The 16,938-nt window shown below is 35.5% G+C and overlaps 2 protein-coding genes across 3 annotated transcripts; one reads left to right on the top strand and one right to left on the bottom strand.

Annotated features, from left to right (window-relative positions):
• The first annotated feature begins 5,268 nt into the window (after nt 1-5,268).
• LOC106297973 lies at nt 5,269-5,905 on the top strand. Its single transcript, XM_013734089.1, has 2 exons — nt 5,269-5,787; nt 5,872-5,905. Exons 1-2 carry the CDS (start codon nt 5,276-5,278, stop codon nt 5,903-5,905), a joined length of 546 nt encoding a protein of 181 aa, XP_013589543.1. The 5' UTR covers nt 5,269-5,275.
• A 1,495-nt stretch (nt 5,906-7,400) lies between these two features.
• On the bottom strand, nt 7,401-13,200 carry LOC106299044 (phosphoenolpyruvate carboxylase 4). Of its 2 annotated transcripts, none has more exons than XM_013735177.1 (20): nt 13,020-13,200; nt 12,727-12,890; nt 12,084-12,198; nt 11,862-11,939; nt 11,707-11,775; nt 11,567-11,645; nt 11,415-11,491; nt 11,178-11,273; nt 10,882-11,023; nt 10,677-10,784; nt 10,508-10,578; nt 10,175-10,414; nt 9,882-10,007; nt 9,706-9,807; nt 9,481-9,627; nt 9,271-9,369; nt 9,092-9,180; nt 8,857-8,983; nt 8,570-8,776; nt 7,401-8,418 (listed from the first exon to the last, which is right to left on the bottom strand). In XM_013735177.1, the coding sequence occupies exons 1-20, from the start codon at nt 13,173-13,175 to the stop codon at nt 7,594-7,596; spliced, it is 3,117 nt and encodes a 1,038-aa protein (XP_013590631.1). In that variant the 5' UTR covers nt 13,176-13,200; the 3' UTR covers nt 7,401-7,593. The 2 variants fall into 2 exon arrangements, with proteins under 2 accessions (XP_013590631.1, XP_013590632.1); XM_013735178.1 differs by having other exon boundaries at nt 10,882-11,014.
• Between the last annotated feature and the right edge of the window lie 3,738 nt (nt 13,201-16,938).

Genomic DNA, 16,938 nt, shown 5'->3' with positions numbered 1-16,938 from the left:
TTGTTTTTTTTTTTTTTTTTTTTGATAAGTATGTGAATTTCATTACCAAAGATAATGATACAAGAGATACATTCAGAGCTTGAAGATCAAACCTTATGTATCTAGGATTAGCTAAATAAAGCAAGGCTCTTAGAAAGCCCCCAAAGAAACATAAAAAAGACTTTCACGGAGAAAAAAGGTTTAACCATCTCCTAAGGAGTGATTAAAGCTTAGCTAAAACATGAAACCAAAACTCAAATGTCAATCCAGTAGTTCAAGGCTGAATCTCTATGCCGGAACCTGCACAAAGAGCCACAAACATTAGAGCAATCAGCCGGAGAATGAGCCTAGGAACCGAGGCTCATCCCGAAGACGACTTCGAAGGATGCGACGGCGAAGCAGGGTTGACTATGTCCTGGTCCGGCTAGCACCAATGAGGTCTACTCCAGACGCTGAAACAGCTCCAGAATCCAAATCCGTCGGTTCCATGAGACCCTAAGAGAAGCTAGCAGATAAGTGCGGAGTGATGCAGGCGGAAACAAGCAGAGGTTCATGGCTCTCTTCTCCGGTCCCTTCACACGAGCATCAACTGAAAAGATTCTAGCTTCAGAGCAAGGACGAGGCTGGAACATCAACGGACGGCTTCCTTCTGGAAATATGAAGAACAGAGGAACCGCAGCTCCAACAACACAAACGACAAAGCCATCGAGATTTTGAACTAAGGAATCATAAGGAAAAGAAGTCCCCGACGAGAGCCTCATCTCGTCTTTTCATCGTAGATCCGAAGATCAAGATGGGGAAGTTCTGGATGAGCAATCGACAGAGGAAGAGGTGGAGACAAGAGGAGGAGGACAAACCAGAGAGGCAGAGGCAGCGACGCTCTGCTGTCTGGCGGAGCCCTCCGAGTCGGATCTGACCCACAGTTCCAACAACCCTAGATCTAGATCTACCTCAAATCGACGCTTTCTGCAGGTAAGAGGCCCAACTACATCTTCGCGATCCTCCAGAGAAGACAAGAACAACTCAACTTCTGTTTAGAGCCGTCAAATCCGACCGCTATTTGACGGAATCCAGATGGATTGAAGCAAGGAAGAGGCAGGTTGGATGATTGGCTACATGAGGGGAGACAGTGAACGGAACGCTAGCTGGGGTGGCGACCGACGGTTGAGAAAGCACCGCTGGCCACCGTGACGGAAGTTATGAGAGACGCCGAGAGAAGAGGTCGAGGGGGAGAGAACCGAGAGAGAAAGTCTCTCACCTCTCACTAACTTTTTTCTCGCTATTTTTTTTAAAGGTTTACACTTACTCGTGTATATAGTTGTATTGTGGTTGGATTTACGAGGCTTGAATATGTCTGATGTTACGTTCTAGCATTATAACCAATTAAGCTTATTAACAAAGTATGTTCGGTTTCCGGTTCAGAAGCATTTCCTTAGAGCATGTGTGAAGACACATAATAGTTTCTCACCAATTTAATATTATACTTTTCATTTATTAATTAAACTATAAATTAAAAATAAAAGTAAACTAATATCACTTTCGTCTCGGATGAAAATAGGGAGTACCTTCTCCACGAATCGTCTCTGAACTTTTTCCCTTTTTTTGTCATTCTCTTTTTTTACTTTTGATTATTTTATTATTTTTAGTTGCTGAGAAATATTGGAAGAGACCTGCAATGCGGGTGCTATTATGATAGACATCTTTCAGAATCACCCGAAATGACTACAGAGATGCATGAAATGCAATTAATCATTGCCATAGTACATAAGTAATCCGCTGATTTTTTGTCTTTTTAATTTCCTAAACATTATCACGAATATGAATAATATATACATGTTAAATATGTGCCTAAACGGACTGACCATATAAACCCGTTTATTTTCAGATGATAATAACTAGATCAGGGACCATCAATTTTAACTCCTTTTATTTCAGCGAACTTAAAGCCCATATTTTCAGTTAATTTACCTCATTATGTGATTTAAACGAAGCTACAAACTAATTTATTGGGAACCATTAGTTTGTCAATTGAGTATAGTCACATAATTTCTAGTTTCTGCAAATATTTTCAACTGAAGTTTCTAATACGTACATTAGTTTTTTTTTTTAAAGATACAAGATGACCAACTAACCAACAAAATTGGGTTCAATATTTTCAACTGAAGTTTCTAATACACTAGTTGATCTTTTTGTAGAGTAGCACTTTTACTTTAAGGAAAGATGAAGCCAACTCCTTTCTTTAGTTATTGTTGTAAAAGATGCCAAAAACATAGTTTTAGTTTTTTTTTTAAACTAGAAAACATCTTATGATAAATAGGCTCTTGTTTAGTTATTATTTATATGTGAACAAGAGCTTATAATACATAAGATCATATGATAAATTTGAGCGTATGCTAAATAAGTTCTTATAATAAATAAATGTTTTATGAAAATACTTTTATTTTTATATTATTTTATATCACGAGTTCATGTCAAAATATTATTTTATGAACTTGTGGTATGCAAATAGTGCATAATTAAAGTTTTTAAAATTAGAATATTTTGTTTAAATAATTGTATATTTCATAAAGTTCTTAAAAACACACCTGGATAATGAAGGAATTTATTTATGATTTTGAAAATAAAAAGGTAAAATTTAGCTATCTAGTTACATACACTCTTGTCAAAATGTCACAGAAATTGTATAACAAGAGTACAATTTTTAATATATATATATATATATATATATATATATATATATAATCACATACTTTTTTAATCATATATTCATATATACACACATATATATATATGAATATATGATTAAAAAAAGTATTCATATATACACACACATACTTTACATGACTGTTGTGGTTGCATAGCAAACACAAACTTCAATGTCACTATGTGCTCGTGAACAGTGAATTCAATCATTTGGAGGCAGTAAATCAATCAAAGTAAAGGTAAAGCAGTGCTTATCAATGTGTGCTCGTGAACAGTTACAAAAAGTGCTCGTGTATCAGTGCATGTTAGCTCACTATTGTCTTTTTTTTTTTTTTTTTTTTAAAAATTTTTTTTTGAACAAATCTATTTTGACATTTAGGTTTCGAACCGCACCTTAATTATTATTTTTTTTTTCCGTCGATAATTTTATTAAAAAAGAAACGGGCCAAACCCATGGCCGAAGCCCAAGTGCAAGCATACTGAAACAAAAGCCATTAATACAAACCGGGCAATTACAACGAACAGGCCGAAGCCAAAAGGGAAAGCACGGCCCAACCGGCCCAAAACACAAACGCGGGCAGTTCGCCCTAGTCGCGCCGAATCGAGACGGCCACCGACACCATTTTTCGGCGGAGCTCCTAACCTGCAGAGCCTCCACACCTCCGTAGTTGTTCTCCGCAGCCAAGTCTTCACGCCGGAGAGTTCATCGACCACGTGAGATCATCTCCGACTTTGCACCACCAAACACTTTGGACAGGCGGCGGAGAAACACCACACTTTTGCCCTTAGCTTCGCCGGAACTCAAAACATGCAGAGCTCCCGACTAGAAGCACAGCTATCATCGAAGCTTTTCCTTCTTCTACTCGGAGAGAATATACCGATGTCAACGATTCCTCATCCGATTGAGATCCAAGATCCAATTATACCCACTTAACCGCGAGCCAAACAGCTCACACACATAAAGGAACCAAAGTCCAAATGATATTTCTCTAGCTAATTCTTGTATCTTTTTTACAATTACTTTCAAAATGAGAAAATCAATTCAGTGGTCCCACGGATAAAGAGGAAGTGGTTAAACCACAATTAATAAGATGATTAGTAATCAGGCATGGAGTGACTAATCTTTCCTTCTTCCTCCTCCATCTTCTTCTCCGTGACCTTCAACCATTTGACAAATGTAACTTAGAATGTCCTTTCTCAAAGAAAAAAAATTGAAACCAAAGACTAAAATGATGCTAGCCCTTGTGGCCAGACACATTTGAAAGCTTCTTTCGTAGTAACTATTTTTTTGAAACCAAAGACTAAAACCGCACCTTAATTAATAGTAACAATTTTTTATATATATATTTTTGTATTTATATGTTTTTCTTATTATTAAAACTACACCGCGGTTATTCTGCATGTTGCCATTCTGATCCATACTCTCAGCTTTGGATATTTGCGTTCTTCATATGAAATTTTATATACATTTTTGTATAAATTAATATATATACATGTATCGATAGTAAAATTAGAAAATGAAAATACCCACCCAAATCAATTTCAGTTGTCTGCCTATAAGTTAAACCCAAGTAGCTGAATCAAAATCGACAACTGAAAAACATCGGTTCGGTTTGCACATGCCTATACCCTCTCACAATCGTTGACAAAAGAAATGCACCACACAAGCAAATAATAATATTCTAAAGAATATGCTCTCCCGGGATTCATGCCTTGTATTTCTCTTTTTCTTTCAGGTATGTAAAGGCTAGTAGGCTAGGATTCAGACTTCAATGTTCTATGGAAAAAAAGAGAGTAAAAAGCAATTGGCAATGAGAGAGAATTATAGGAAACTAAAATTACTTAGACCATCCGCAACGGGGATCCGTGCGTGATCCTTAGCGAGTCCGTCGCATTATAAAAATAATATACGAGCCGAGAAAGGGAAGGATTAGTCTGTAACTAAGGATTAAACGGACTTGATCCTTAGCGACGTGTCATAACCTGAGTGGTCCGGTCGGTTTTCGTCTTTGCTCTATCAAAAAAAAAATTAAAACATTTGCGACCGAAGCCGAGAAAAAAAAATAGCTCTCGACGAAAGGCGATTTGTGGCGATTTCGATCCGTCCCGAGACCAAGGTAAATCTTCCGATTCTCTTGCAGATTTATGGATTAGGATTAGGTTCGATGTTGTCGATTCATTTTTTTTTTTGAAATTAGGGTTTCAAAGAATTTTTTTTCCAGTCGATTTGGGGTTTAAGGTCGTTTGTAGTTAGGCTTTGATAACGATTTTGGTTTTCAATCCCATTTTAGCACTTGTTGTTAGCGTTTTGTACTTATTGGTTTCAAAGAAGTTGAATGTACTTAAGAGTCATGTAGATTATATGTTCATTCAAATATTTTTTTTCCACTCGATTTGGGGTTTAAGGTAGTTTGTAGTTAGGCTTTGATAACGATTTTGGTTTTCAATCCCATTTTAGCACTTGTTGTTAGCGTTTTGTACTTATTGGTTTCAAAGAAGTTGAATGTACTTAAGAGTCATGTAGATTATATGTTCATTCAAATGCTTGTTTCAATTGATTTCGGTTACATGATTTATTTCAGGTTTACGAAGAATGGGACAAGATTATTCATACAGCCAGCCTTCTTCATCAGATGAGTACGACATAACCTCACTTATTCAAGCTGAAGCTGAACTGTACGGGGATGAAGCTGAGAGTAACTACCATATTGCTGAGCCGCTTCAGTACCAACCTCAACCCGAGTGTGACGAAGGAATCCCGAGGATATGCTACTGTGGTGGTGACCCTGTTGGTGCAATATCTTCCATGGCTAAAGATCCAGGGAGAAGGTACTTCACCTGCCCAAATGTCGATGATGGGGACTGCCACATTTGGAAATGGTGGGACGTGGCTATTACGGAGGAGGTGCGTGAGTTTCAGACACAACTTAGGCATCTTAAGGATCAAGGTTTTGAGTGTGAGCAGAAGCTGGTAAAGCTACAGAAGACTGTCTGTGAGTTATCTAAAGAAGAAATTGGGGCTTATTACAAATGCCTTTGCAATGGAAGTTTGTCTAGTGGTCTCTGCAGTAGTTTTTTTAGGTTTGGCGGTCATGTATCTGTCTCGTAAGTTACTCTCTTGTGCTTTTGGGTTGGTCTTTATGCATTTTTGTTAAAAAATTGTGACTGTTTGATCTCATGTTGTTACAGGAAGAGCTTCAAAGAAGTAAAAGCGAGTGTCTAAAACCTCGAGAGTGTCCGTATAATAAGGTACGATACTACTATTTCCTAGTTATAGTTGTGTATGACTATTGCTTTGTATTATATAAAACGGCATTCGGGAAGATGTTCACGATAAGCGTTTACATCAACGATTGAAAAATGATTTAATTGAAAATATTTAGAACAAATTTGGTGATTGAAAAATAATAAATATTGTATCTTTTTATTTAATCATGGAATAAATAAAAATAAATTTTTCACTTTAAAAAAAAAAGAAATTATTTTTTTATTCCTAAGGACTTCAAATTGAATTACACCATTGGACATAACAAAAGTACGATGATCCTTAACTATTCAAAAAAAAAAGTTTTATATTGCTAAGGACTCAATTAAGAGTAACACCATTGCGGGTGCCTTTAAAGAGAGATCTAAAGAAAGTATGTTCTATTAAAATAAATAAAAATAATCTGAAAAAGGTGAGAGAATGAGGAGTCGTCTGCATACAGGTGTTTAGACCATCTCCAACAGGGATTCTTCCTATTGAGGTTTTTAATATATGTATTATGTATATATATATATGTATATATTATATATATGTAAATAATTGTGGAGTCCACAATTATTGTGAAAAACCATATTTAAAGGTTTTTAGGGATTTTTATTGGGTTCCACAAAAATTATGGATCCCACAATTACTTATACATATATAATATATACATACATATATATATACATAACACATATACTAAGAACCCTGTTGGAGGTGTTCTTAGATACTAAGTTCTACAGCTGTCGTGTGTTTATTAAATTTGGTACTTAAAGAAAATTAAAATGTAAAAGTTTTATTAAAATATTAATTCTTTTATTTTCTTAGAAACTAGGCAGGTTTTCGCCAATGAGGCTGTCCTTACACCATAAGTTGGCAGTGGATTTAATTTATACATGAAAAGTTGTTCTCAAATCTTACTGTTCAGAAGATTTTTCCTTTATATCGATTTACATATAAATCAAATAACGATGTTAACATCCGAGAAGGATAATGATCAAGTAGTTTCTGCTGATTTTTCAAAACCAAATTAGAAAACAGTAGTAAAAAGATCATCAGATGTGTCAAAAACATAATATTAAATAAAATAGAAACAATTTAAAATTTTAATTTAGATATGCCCTTTTTCAAAAAAAAAAAAATTAATTTAGAAGTTGTAAAATCAAAATTTAATTTAGAAATCGTAAAAAAAAAAAAATTCTGTTATGTTACCATTTTAAACATGTTTAAAACGTTCTTTCAGTTTGTAAACAGATTTAACGTTATTTCAGTTCTATCGCATTGAAGTATGCGTGAAATATGACAACATATTTTATTTCTGTACTAATCCATCATGGATACTCATTTCACCTAAATGACGCATGCATGCACATTTTGAATCACAGGTTGTATAGAGGAAATGGAATATGTGGATATAGAGACATTGCAATATTTTGTTCTATGTTTACCTATTATTTCAATAATTCCGCCGCAAAGTCCATTGAGCCCAAAAGATTACAACTATATAAACTGTGGAATTAGTCCAATGATAAATTAAAATCCCCGACGCTCTCTTCTGTACGATTACCTTGTTGTTCAACAAGAACAAGAAACAAAAGAACAAACCAAAAGAAACCAAATAATAGATTATTGTAAATCTCCGTTTAGTGTGTTGTGCTGGTTTCTTAACCAGTGTTTCTCATTCCTGCAGCGATACCATTGATTGTGATTAGCAAAGCATCCCTAAGCTTATTGTTATCTTCATCGCGTCTTAGCCTCTTAAGTACTTCAACTTGCAACATGTTCATAGCGTTAAGATACGGAAGTCTACTCTCTATGAGTTTCTTCAAGCTCTTGTTGCTCTCCAAGAGTTTCTCGCGGCCAGTTATCACAAGCACATACTTTTCAGTAGTCATCAATTCTTTCCTCAGCATATCACCAAGTCCTCTTCTGTTCTCAGAGACAAGTTGTTCGTCATAGAGTTTTGTAATGGGGATGTCTGCTTTAGCTAACACCATCTCTATAAGGTCAATAGTTGACTGAAAAAACGGCCACTCTTTATACATCTCCTGAATATCGTCTGCGTAACCCTTCTCAGAGACACCCTTTAGACCAGCTCCTACACCGAGCCAAGCTGGTAGAACAAACCTTGTTTGTGTCCAAGCAAAGACCCAAGGGATAGCTCTGAGATGTCCTATGCCAGTAGAGCTCTTTCTTCGAGCTGGTCGGCTTCCTATGTTGAGGTAACCGAGCTCGGCTTGTGGTGTTGCCTCATGAAAATATGAGATAAACTCTGGGTTTTCATAGACTGTGCCTTTGTAGTTTTGGGAACTGATTGTTGAGATTTCTTCCATAAGATTTCTCCATTTTTTCTCACGAGGCGGTTGAGGAGGCTTTAAGGTAGCAAGTAGAACCGCGGTTGTGTATATCTCTAGTTGTCTAACAGCTGTTTGTGGTATACCAAACTTGGCTTGAACCATCTCACCTTGCTCGGTCGAACGCAAAGAGCCCTGGCCAAACCAAGTAATTAATATTTGACATAAATTATTGTGGTGGTTATGTGTTGGTTTCCAAAGTGACTTAAATCTCAGTGAACCAGTAAAAGACCATATTCTTGTGTAACCATGACGAAAAAAAAACTCAAGAGAGATGAAAACTGACCATTACAGAGCCTGGTGGTTGGGATTGTATGGCGAGATAGGTCGGGCCACCACCACGACCAATACTTCCTCCTCGTCCATGGAACAAAGTAATTTTGATCCCAAACTCATTGCAAGCAGCAACAACATCTTCTTGAGCTTTGTATAGTTCCCATGCTGCAGTGAAGCGTCCAGCATCTTTTCCTGAATCAGAGTATCCAACCATCACCTGCACGTAATATTAATTGTTACAAGTTTTTAGAGGGGTTATTCTTCTACGAATTTGTTTAATTTACAATTGTAACGTACCTCTTGATGACCATGATGATTCTTTTGGATGTGTTCTCTGTACCAATCTATTGAAAGCAGTTTCCTTATCACAGAACCAGCAGCTCTTAAATCCTTCACCGTTTCAAAAAGAGGAACCACTCGTAGCCTAACGAATGAGAGGTGTGGCATCAAACAATTCGAAATAAAATGTTTACAAACATTGAAAAGTTTCTATAAAATAGTCTGAAAATAATGAGTATGAATTTAAACTCACGTTCCACCAGGACATGGTTTTCCATGTTCACTAGTGACCGCAAGTCGAGTATCTTTCTGCAGAAGTTCCACAGCCAGGACGTCACTTGCCTGGAAATTTAGCAACAAATGAATCAGTTTCAATGTATACGTCATAACTTATTGCTACATTTGATTCTAGAGAAACCAAAGCGATCATACATTTGAAGCCATGGAAATAACATATGCTCCAAGTGATTCACTTCCAAACTCAGCAGCAACTCGGAATGTGTCTAATACTTCTTTAACTTCAGGAACAACCTACAAATATTATGGACCATAGCTGATATAAAAAAATGTAATATATTATTAGGAAGTTATATTGTTTGGATGACTAGGTCTTGACATGTAAAAGGTTATTGGGATTCTGACCTCAATAGTGGGAGGAACAAGGGGTCGTTTCCCTTTAAGTTCTTTTGTCAAAAAATCTAGTTTTTTCTCTTCATCCCATTCACTATAAGTACCAAGATCCAAGTATGTTGTAATTGCATCCAAAGCTTCAGCATGCCTTGCAGATTCCTAGTAAATGATTCATATATACATTATACAAGTAAAACCACTAAACAAGAGCGAACCAAAAATAGAAGAAAATCTCACCTGACGTAAATCAAGTTTCACCAAAACCATGCCAAATGTAGAAACTCTACGGATCAGATCAGCAAGTTTTCCATCAGCTAGTACACCAGCACCAGATGATTGCTAAGTAAAAGAATGATGTTAAAGATCATTTATTTTGATGGAACGTTATTTTAACATGGAGTTTGGATTGTTACCAGTGATTCGTAGCAGAGGAGCAATGGTTCTAGAAGTTGCTCTGACGTTTCATACGATACCCTAGGGTCATACTCACAAGGAAGGCCCTCAAGTAGAAGTTCGAGGAGTTTTCGAGTCTTCACAAGCTGTGATCATAGAGCATTCAGTTTGAGAATTAGTTAGAGCACATGGTACACTTATATGGTTCAAACTTTATATGCTTACTAAGAATATTAATAAACGAGTTACAATAGGTTAAGATGCAAGCAACAAGTAAAAATTATTTTTGGATGAAAATATTAAGGTCTTGTACCTTATCCTTAACATCTCCAAGTACAATACGGTAAGGAGCCATTCCAGCACGTTTAAGTGGAGGTGGTTCTAGTAGCTTTTGAAAACTGGCCCTCCCAATTTTAGATTCCGCAAATAGTTTCCTCTGGAAGAGAAGTTGAGAGGTAGATGAGAAAGAACCTCGTGAAGTAAGACCTGCCGTATGAGTATCATCAGCAATTGGCTTCGAATCGATCTTTGGAGAGTCTTCTTCATTTTGCTTCTGTGTAAGAAAAATAAGGACAAAAATATCAAAAGACTTGGCAAGAACTCAACAAAACTATGTTTCATGTATATATCAAAGACTTTGCCTTACCTGGAGATTGGGAGGCACAAAATCTGTCGTCGTATTAATTTCAAATTTGGGATGTTGTGAATCACCATCTTCTGTAATCAAATGAGTTATAAAAACTTGAATTGCATGAGAAAAAAGTTGTGGATGTTGGTCGTGTTTACCAGTACAAAATGTAAGAGTATCTTTTTACCAATGCAAGAAGGATGTTGAGCTTTATCTGGAAGCTGTGTTGGCAAGGATGAATTTTGCTGGTTTAAGAAACTTGATTGTCCTCTGTCAGAATCTTTTTCAGAACTGTCTGATGGGAGAAAACATCAGTTTGTAAGGTTTTATAGTAAAAAAATATTATGAATGGAAAAAATATACAAATTCTATAGAAACTGATAGAAGCATACCTTTTTCAAGAATGTCTTCTGCTAATCTTGAAAATCTGTCACTGCATCGGTCTGTAGACAATTCAAATCTCAAGCTATCAACCTCTCTTATGTACAGATCGATAGCCATCCACCTGGACAAGAGAGATACTTCCTTGGTGACCTGGAAAATTGTTATCACAACATTCAAGTGTGAGATATCAAGGAAATCACATGGTTACAGTAAGATAAGTACAATGTTCTCCATGGAAAAGTAATTGGCAGGAATTTTTTTTTTTTTTTTTTGACAACCTTGGTGTGAGATCCCAAAGACTAACCTTAGCCGTCACATTTGGGTTTCCATCTCTATCACCTCCCATCCAAGAACCAAATTTTATAGGCGTGCACGTTAATGGAAGTGGCTTGCCTGTAAACTAAATCACAATACTCTCAAGGTTAAGTAACTTGAGTTTATCCAGATTTTATTTTTGGAATGTTATATTTATTGCTTAATAAATTCTTTGCTAGCAACTTATTTTCCAGATATAAAGTAGAAAATTTAATTAGAATCATACCTTTCTCAAGGAATTGCTGACACGACGCAGGTAATGTGGTACAGCTTTCCAAAGGGATTGCTCAACAATGTTCAAACCTGGTGAATTAGAAGGGAAGGAAAATGAAGGGAATGTCAACTAAATTTTTATAGAAATTCGATTTAACATAATACCAGTTCTAGCTTCATCAACTGGAGTAGGTTTTTGACGTCTAAGCTCATCAGTCTGCCATACTGAAGTTATCTCCCTAACCTTTAAAATATGATAATTAGTTTTTCATGCTCTAACAAAACGAATTATAAAAGAATAGTACCAAGTCTTCAATGAGTGTTTCTCGATCTTCATGGCCGATATCTGATCTGCTGTTATATTCTAAAAGATTCTGCAAGAAAGTAAATGTTCTTAACGCTTATTTTTTTGACTAAAGAATATATATATATATATATACCAACATCATTCCAAACTTACAGCAATTCTGACATGCTTGTACTGTAAGGTTCTCCGGTTAATTTGAGTAGGATGAGCAGTAAGAACAATCTCGACCTCCTAAAGTCGATAAACAAAATTTTCAATCAAGTATCAAACTGTGGAAATTTGACACGTAGCTCAAAGCTCATGCTTGTTGTGGCATATAATATACGTGTTAAAAACATATTGGAACAGTTAAAAGTGATATAATATGAAGTCAACCTGCTTGCAAACCGTTTTGTAAAGCTCTTCCGAGGAAATTCCACTTTGCAATAGCTGAGTGAATATATCATCACATGATCTTGAAAGTTGTGTAACGTCTATGAGTTTATGCATTCTGGAAAAACAAAAGAAAAGGCTTTATATACCAAAACAAAATTAAGAATTTATTATGGGGCAAATCTCAAAAATAGCACATTTCTAAGTTTATATTACAAAATAGCACTCCAAAACTAAAATGACCAAAATAGCACATTTCTAAGTTTATCCTTTGAAAATTTTAATTTTTTTATTTTTCAAAATTTGAAATCTTATCCCCAAAACCTCATTTCTCAACTCTAAACCCTAAACCTTAAACTCTAAACCCTAAACCATAAACCCTAAACCCTAAACCCTAAACTCTAAACCCTAAACCCTAAACCCTAAACTCTAAACCCTTAATCCTAAACCCCACCCTTTAACTCTAAACCCTAAGTTTGTGACTTTTGATAAAACATTAAGTGCTATTTTTGTGACTTTTGACCTTGAGTGCTAGTTTGAGAACAAAAACTTGATTTAGTGCTATTTTTGTCTTTTTCTCTTTATTATGCTTGTTTATTATTTGTAAATACTTTTGTTGTAAATGTTTTTTTTCAAAAACCATGACCTGTGATGAGTGTCTGCAATGCTCATAAGGTTAAGAGAGTGAGTGAATGCACGAGCAAGAGTCAAAGCTTCCTCTAGTGGCATCTTGGATATTTCACAACTCAGTTGCTTCTCTAAGAGGTTTGCAGTATCTTCAATACCCGCCAAACGCAAATTCAACGCACTCTGAAACGTTTTTTACCACGAACACTAGTATCATTCCTCTATATTCCAAAACCATTGTACACTTTTTAGATTAATGACTTAATTTTCAATAATATATTTAACACAAGTATATACTAATATAAAACAAACCTGAGCGAGGATTCGAATGCGTTCAATTTTCTCCATGAATGAGCTTCCGACTTCCCTCTGCAACACATCATTGAAGAGACTTCCGAGCAACTTGCAGTCATCTTCGAAGCTTTGGAATGAGATTTCCTCTGCAATATCGTCTGTCGTATCCGTCATTGTATCGATGAAGGAATGACAGAGAGCGTAGTGATCAAAGTGAAATATTTAGACGAGTGATTTATAGTTTGTTAGCTATATATGGTGTCTTACTAACTTATTGATGCAATCTCATGCTGACAAGTGGTGGTCAACGCAGTAAAGTATTGCGCAATTAAATTTGTGGTGCAAGTAACTTCCCGTAAAAATCTAGAGAGGAGCCTATTCTTCTTCCTTCACAAATTTTAAGAAAAATTTTATATTGTTAATAATTAATATGTTTATTTTTGGGGTATGAATGTTAAGAATATTAATTTTTATAACAAACAAAAACATTTGTCGAAAATAATAAAAGAAGTGTTATGGCTGGGACTCATGCCACTGGACCGTGCGATGCCGAAAGTCGCTGTTGTGGTCGGTAAATTCGTGTTGCTAGAGAAGTAATGGAGGAACCGGGAGTAGAGTTCGAGAAGATGAAGCTGTTGCACTGTCAATCTGTCATAAACAACGTCTACAAGGAAGTGCCAAAGGCATCGCACTACATCACTGTGTTCAAGTTCAATTTATGTTAAGTATGAAGATAACTTCTCACTCAACACTCTCTTTATTAATGTTCAAGAGGATTACACACTGACTAACACCGATTACAAGGATAACTTGAGGTTTGACTCAATCTCCATTCTCATGGCGTGTGCATCTTGAAACACCGATCTCATCACGATCGGATCTAAACTCATATGTCTAACCAATTACAACATCAAACATAACCTATTCTTCAATCAAGCTCTCTACTTAAACGTCTTCTTCCTGATGCAGATTACTAACGACAAAGCGTCTCAACCATCCCGAGTCTTTCCTTTGCTCTAACACTTCCACGTCATCCTGAGCACTTGCCACGTCAACATAATGATAGATGATACCTATCAAGTTACCAACGCCTTCGCATTGTCCAGAAAATGGTGAAAATTAAGCGGACTGCATCATTTTCTAGCTGATTGAAATAAAAAAAAATGCAGAAAGTGCATTTGGTCTAGTTGTATGATTCTGGCTTAGGGTGTGAGAAGTTCAATCCTAGAAGAAAAAACTGTGGCAGAACGTGTTGGTTCGTCTTTGTCTTGTGCGTTTTATTTTCTCTAATGTTTGATTCTACTATTCCTTCAAAGTTCAAATTTGATGCAGATAACTATTTGGAATATTTTCAAATATCTTATTGTTTATTTTATTAGTTATATTAATTTTAGATAATTATCTTTATTGTTTTAGGGTTCTACGGTTTTATTATATATAGCCCTCTAAGCTTAAGTTTGTATTCATTGGATTGATTATTAATAAAAGTTAGAGATTTCTCTTTTGTTCTTTGTTTTCGGTAGATCATAGGTGATCTCAACGAATTTAAAAAGACATTGATCTCAAACATTCTTAGACTAAATAAGATCTTTGTGATTATCTTAGTTTTCTGGGTATTCTCAGAATCAACGGATCTCTAATCCTATCCCTAGAAGCTTCCGCTGCATCAAAATTATTGGAGATGCTTGGTGTATATCTTCTTAAGAGAAAGACAAGTATTCCAGGACAATTGTGTTTTGTACATGTTTACTTAGATATCTTAATAACTTTTAGTTTTAGCAGTTTGACTTCTAAGACTAAAACCACAATTTGTGTATAATGTTATAAAAACAAAAGGAGTTGTACGGTGTCTTATTGATTATAAGTTGTTATCTTCAGGAGCTTATGACATAATTCAAGAACATCAAAAGATTGATACGAACACTGGATTTACATTTTAAAATAACAAATTCAATAATACAAAATTTAAAATATTTTTAAATATAATATTTCAATAACAATAAGTTTGTCATTTTAATACAAACTATTTCCAATAGTGAATTTTATAAAAACGAAAAATAAAGTAAAACAAACTTTAGGGCCACTTTATTTTGTTGAGTAGTTTACGGCTGGAGTTACTTTTTCTTGGGTTTTAACAACTTGACATACTTCTCGCCTGAGATATACTTCTTCCTTGCTTTATGAATTTTACATGCCCAAATTGCCCTCTCAGTAACATGATTTTGTTTTATTCGCTAGGTATAAAGTAACGAGCTAGTTACATTACGTATCATTAGTTAGTTTTAGTTTCCCATGTGTTATAAAAAAATTATTTTTATTTAGTTAAAATCTTTACACCCCCTACATCAATATTTCATATTTAATATATAAATAAATATATATAAATGTATCTATAAAATAAACATTTTTTTTTGTTTTGATATCCATATGTATATATATCAAATATATATTAAATAGAAATTTTTTATTTGGTACAAATATATATATCAATTGTGGATAACAAAACGTGGTCAAGCCTAATAATCTCTATCCACATAACATATGTTCGCTGACCACACGATTTATGACCTTGCTTTTGTCCTTCAGAAGAGATCCCTGACCACATAACATATGTCCTTAACCGTTTCTCAGTTCAAGCCTATGCTTGGAGGTGGTGATTATGGCGGATTGTTCCTCCATCAAGTCGGAGGAGATAGATTACGGGCTTTGATATTCTAGATCTACAATAGAAAGAAGGGCATTTAGGTGAATCTATAATATAGGATTAGTAGATTAAAAGGGTAAAGGATGTTCAGATCTGAAATTATTGATCCGCGACGGTGAGAAAGACCAAATCGTCGACGTCTAGTGTTAGAAGAGAAAGAGAGAGTGAGGTCAAGATAGAGAAAGAGAGAGTGGATCACGATAGAGGAAAAATAGATACTAAACTAATTCTAGTTTTGAGGGTAAATTAAACATTGCCAAAGAAAAAAAAATATGCTACATGGAGAAAGTACGTGTAAGTGATATGGACTTGAGAAAAAAATATGTGTAAGTGTAAGTGTAATTTTTTCTATTTTTTTTTTTTTTGTGCACCAAATTCTTCATTCATAGTTTAAGTGATTACAAGATTAAAAGAATCATCGTACAAGACACGATGTGCAAGCCAACATGCTAATTCCCAAGCATATAAACCAACATAGAACAAGGATAGAGACACAAACTTGTGAAAGTTTGATAAGGCATTATGCAAGATATCAAAGTTGTCACTTGCGATCCGATCTATAAGAGACTGATACCGCACTTCAAACTCTACAAATAACGAACGATTAGTCACAGTAACATGTGACATCGCAACACTATCCCAAACCTCGACTCTCAATCCGATGAGGATCGTTGCATCTATCGGTCCCAAGCGGACCTTCACATAAGATAGCAAATGGCTAGGATAAAGGTAAATTTTCCGGATTTTCAACACTGGAAGAAGATCACCTCTTAACAGAAGGAATGTGGTGGAAAGATTCTCTCATGTGAGAAGGAGGAAGGGGATGACGATCTCTCTCGGCCCTGTCGAGAGGAAGTTTTAATAAACTTACTCACAAAAGATAAATTTATAGGACTGCTTGATTGAAGTTTTAGAAGTCTCAAATTAGAAGATGATACTGAGCATTGACTTGAGCTCAAACTAGCAAGCTTCGGTTGACAAGCTTGAGACATATGAACTAAAGCGCTTGGATATAGTGCCTCACTGAATAATTGACGGTGGAGAGCAAGTGAATTTGACGATGAAGCACGAGCCACCTTTACACCGGCGTAACAATAAAAACGCTTGACGAGATTTGGCGGAATGGCGGAAGCTGTGGCCAACAAAAGACTCTGGACACCAATATTACCGTATCGGAGCCAAAGAGTATCGATGAAACCAAAGTTAAGCCTTTTGTCACGTGAATCTGTCTTG

The sequence above is a fragment of the Brassica oleracea genome, chromosome C6 (genome assembly GCF_000695525.1).
Source record: "Brassica oleracea var. oleracea cultivar TO1000 chromosome C6, BOL, whole genome shotgun sequence".
In the NCBI taxonomy this organism is placed as follows: Eukaryota; Viridiplantae; Streptophyta; class Magnoliopsida; order Brassicales; family Brassicaceae; genus Brassica; species Brassica oleracea.
This window is presented reverse-complemented; position numbering and strand designations above follow the sequence as displayed.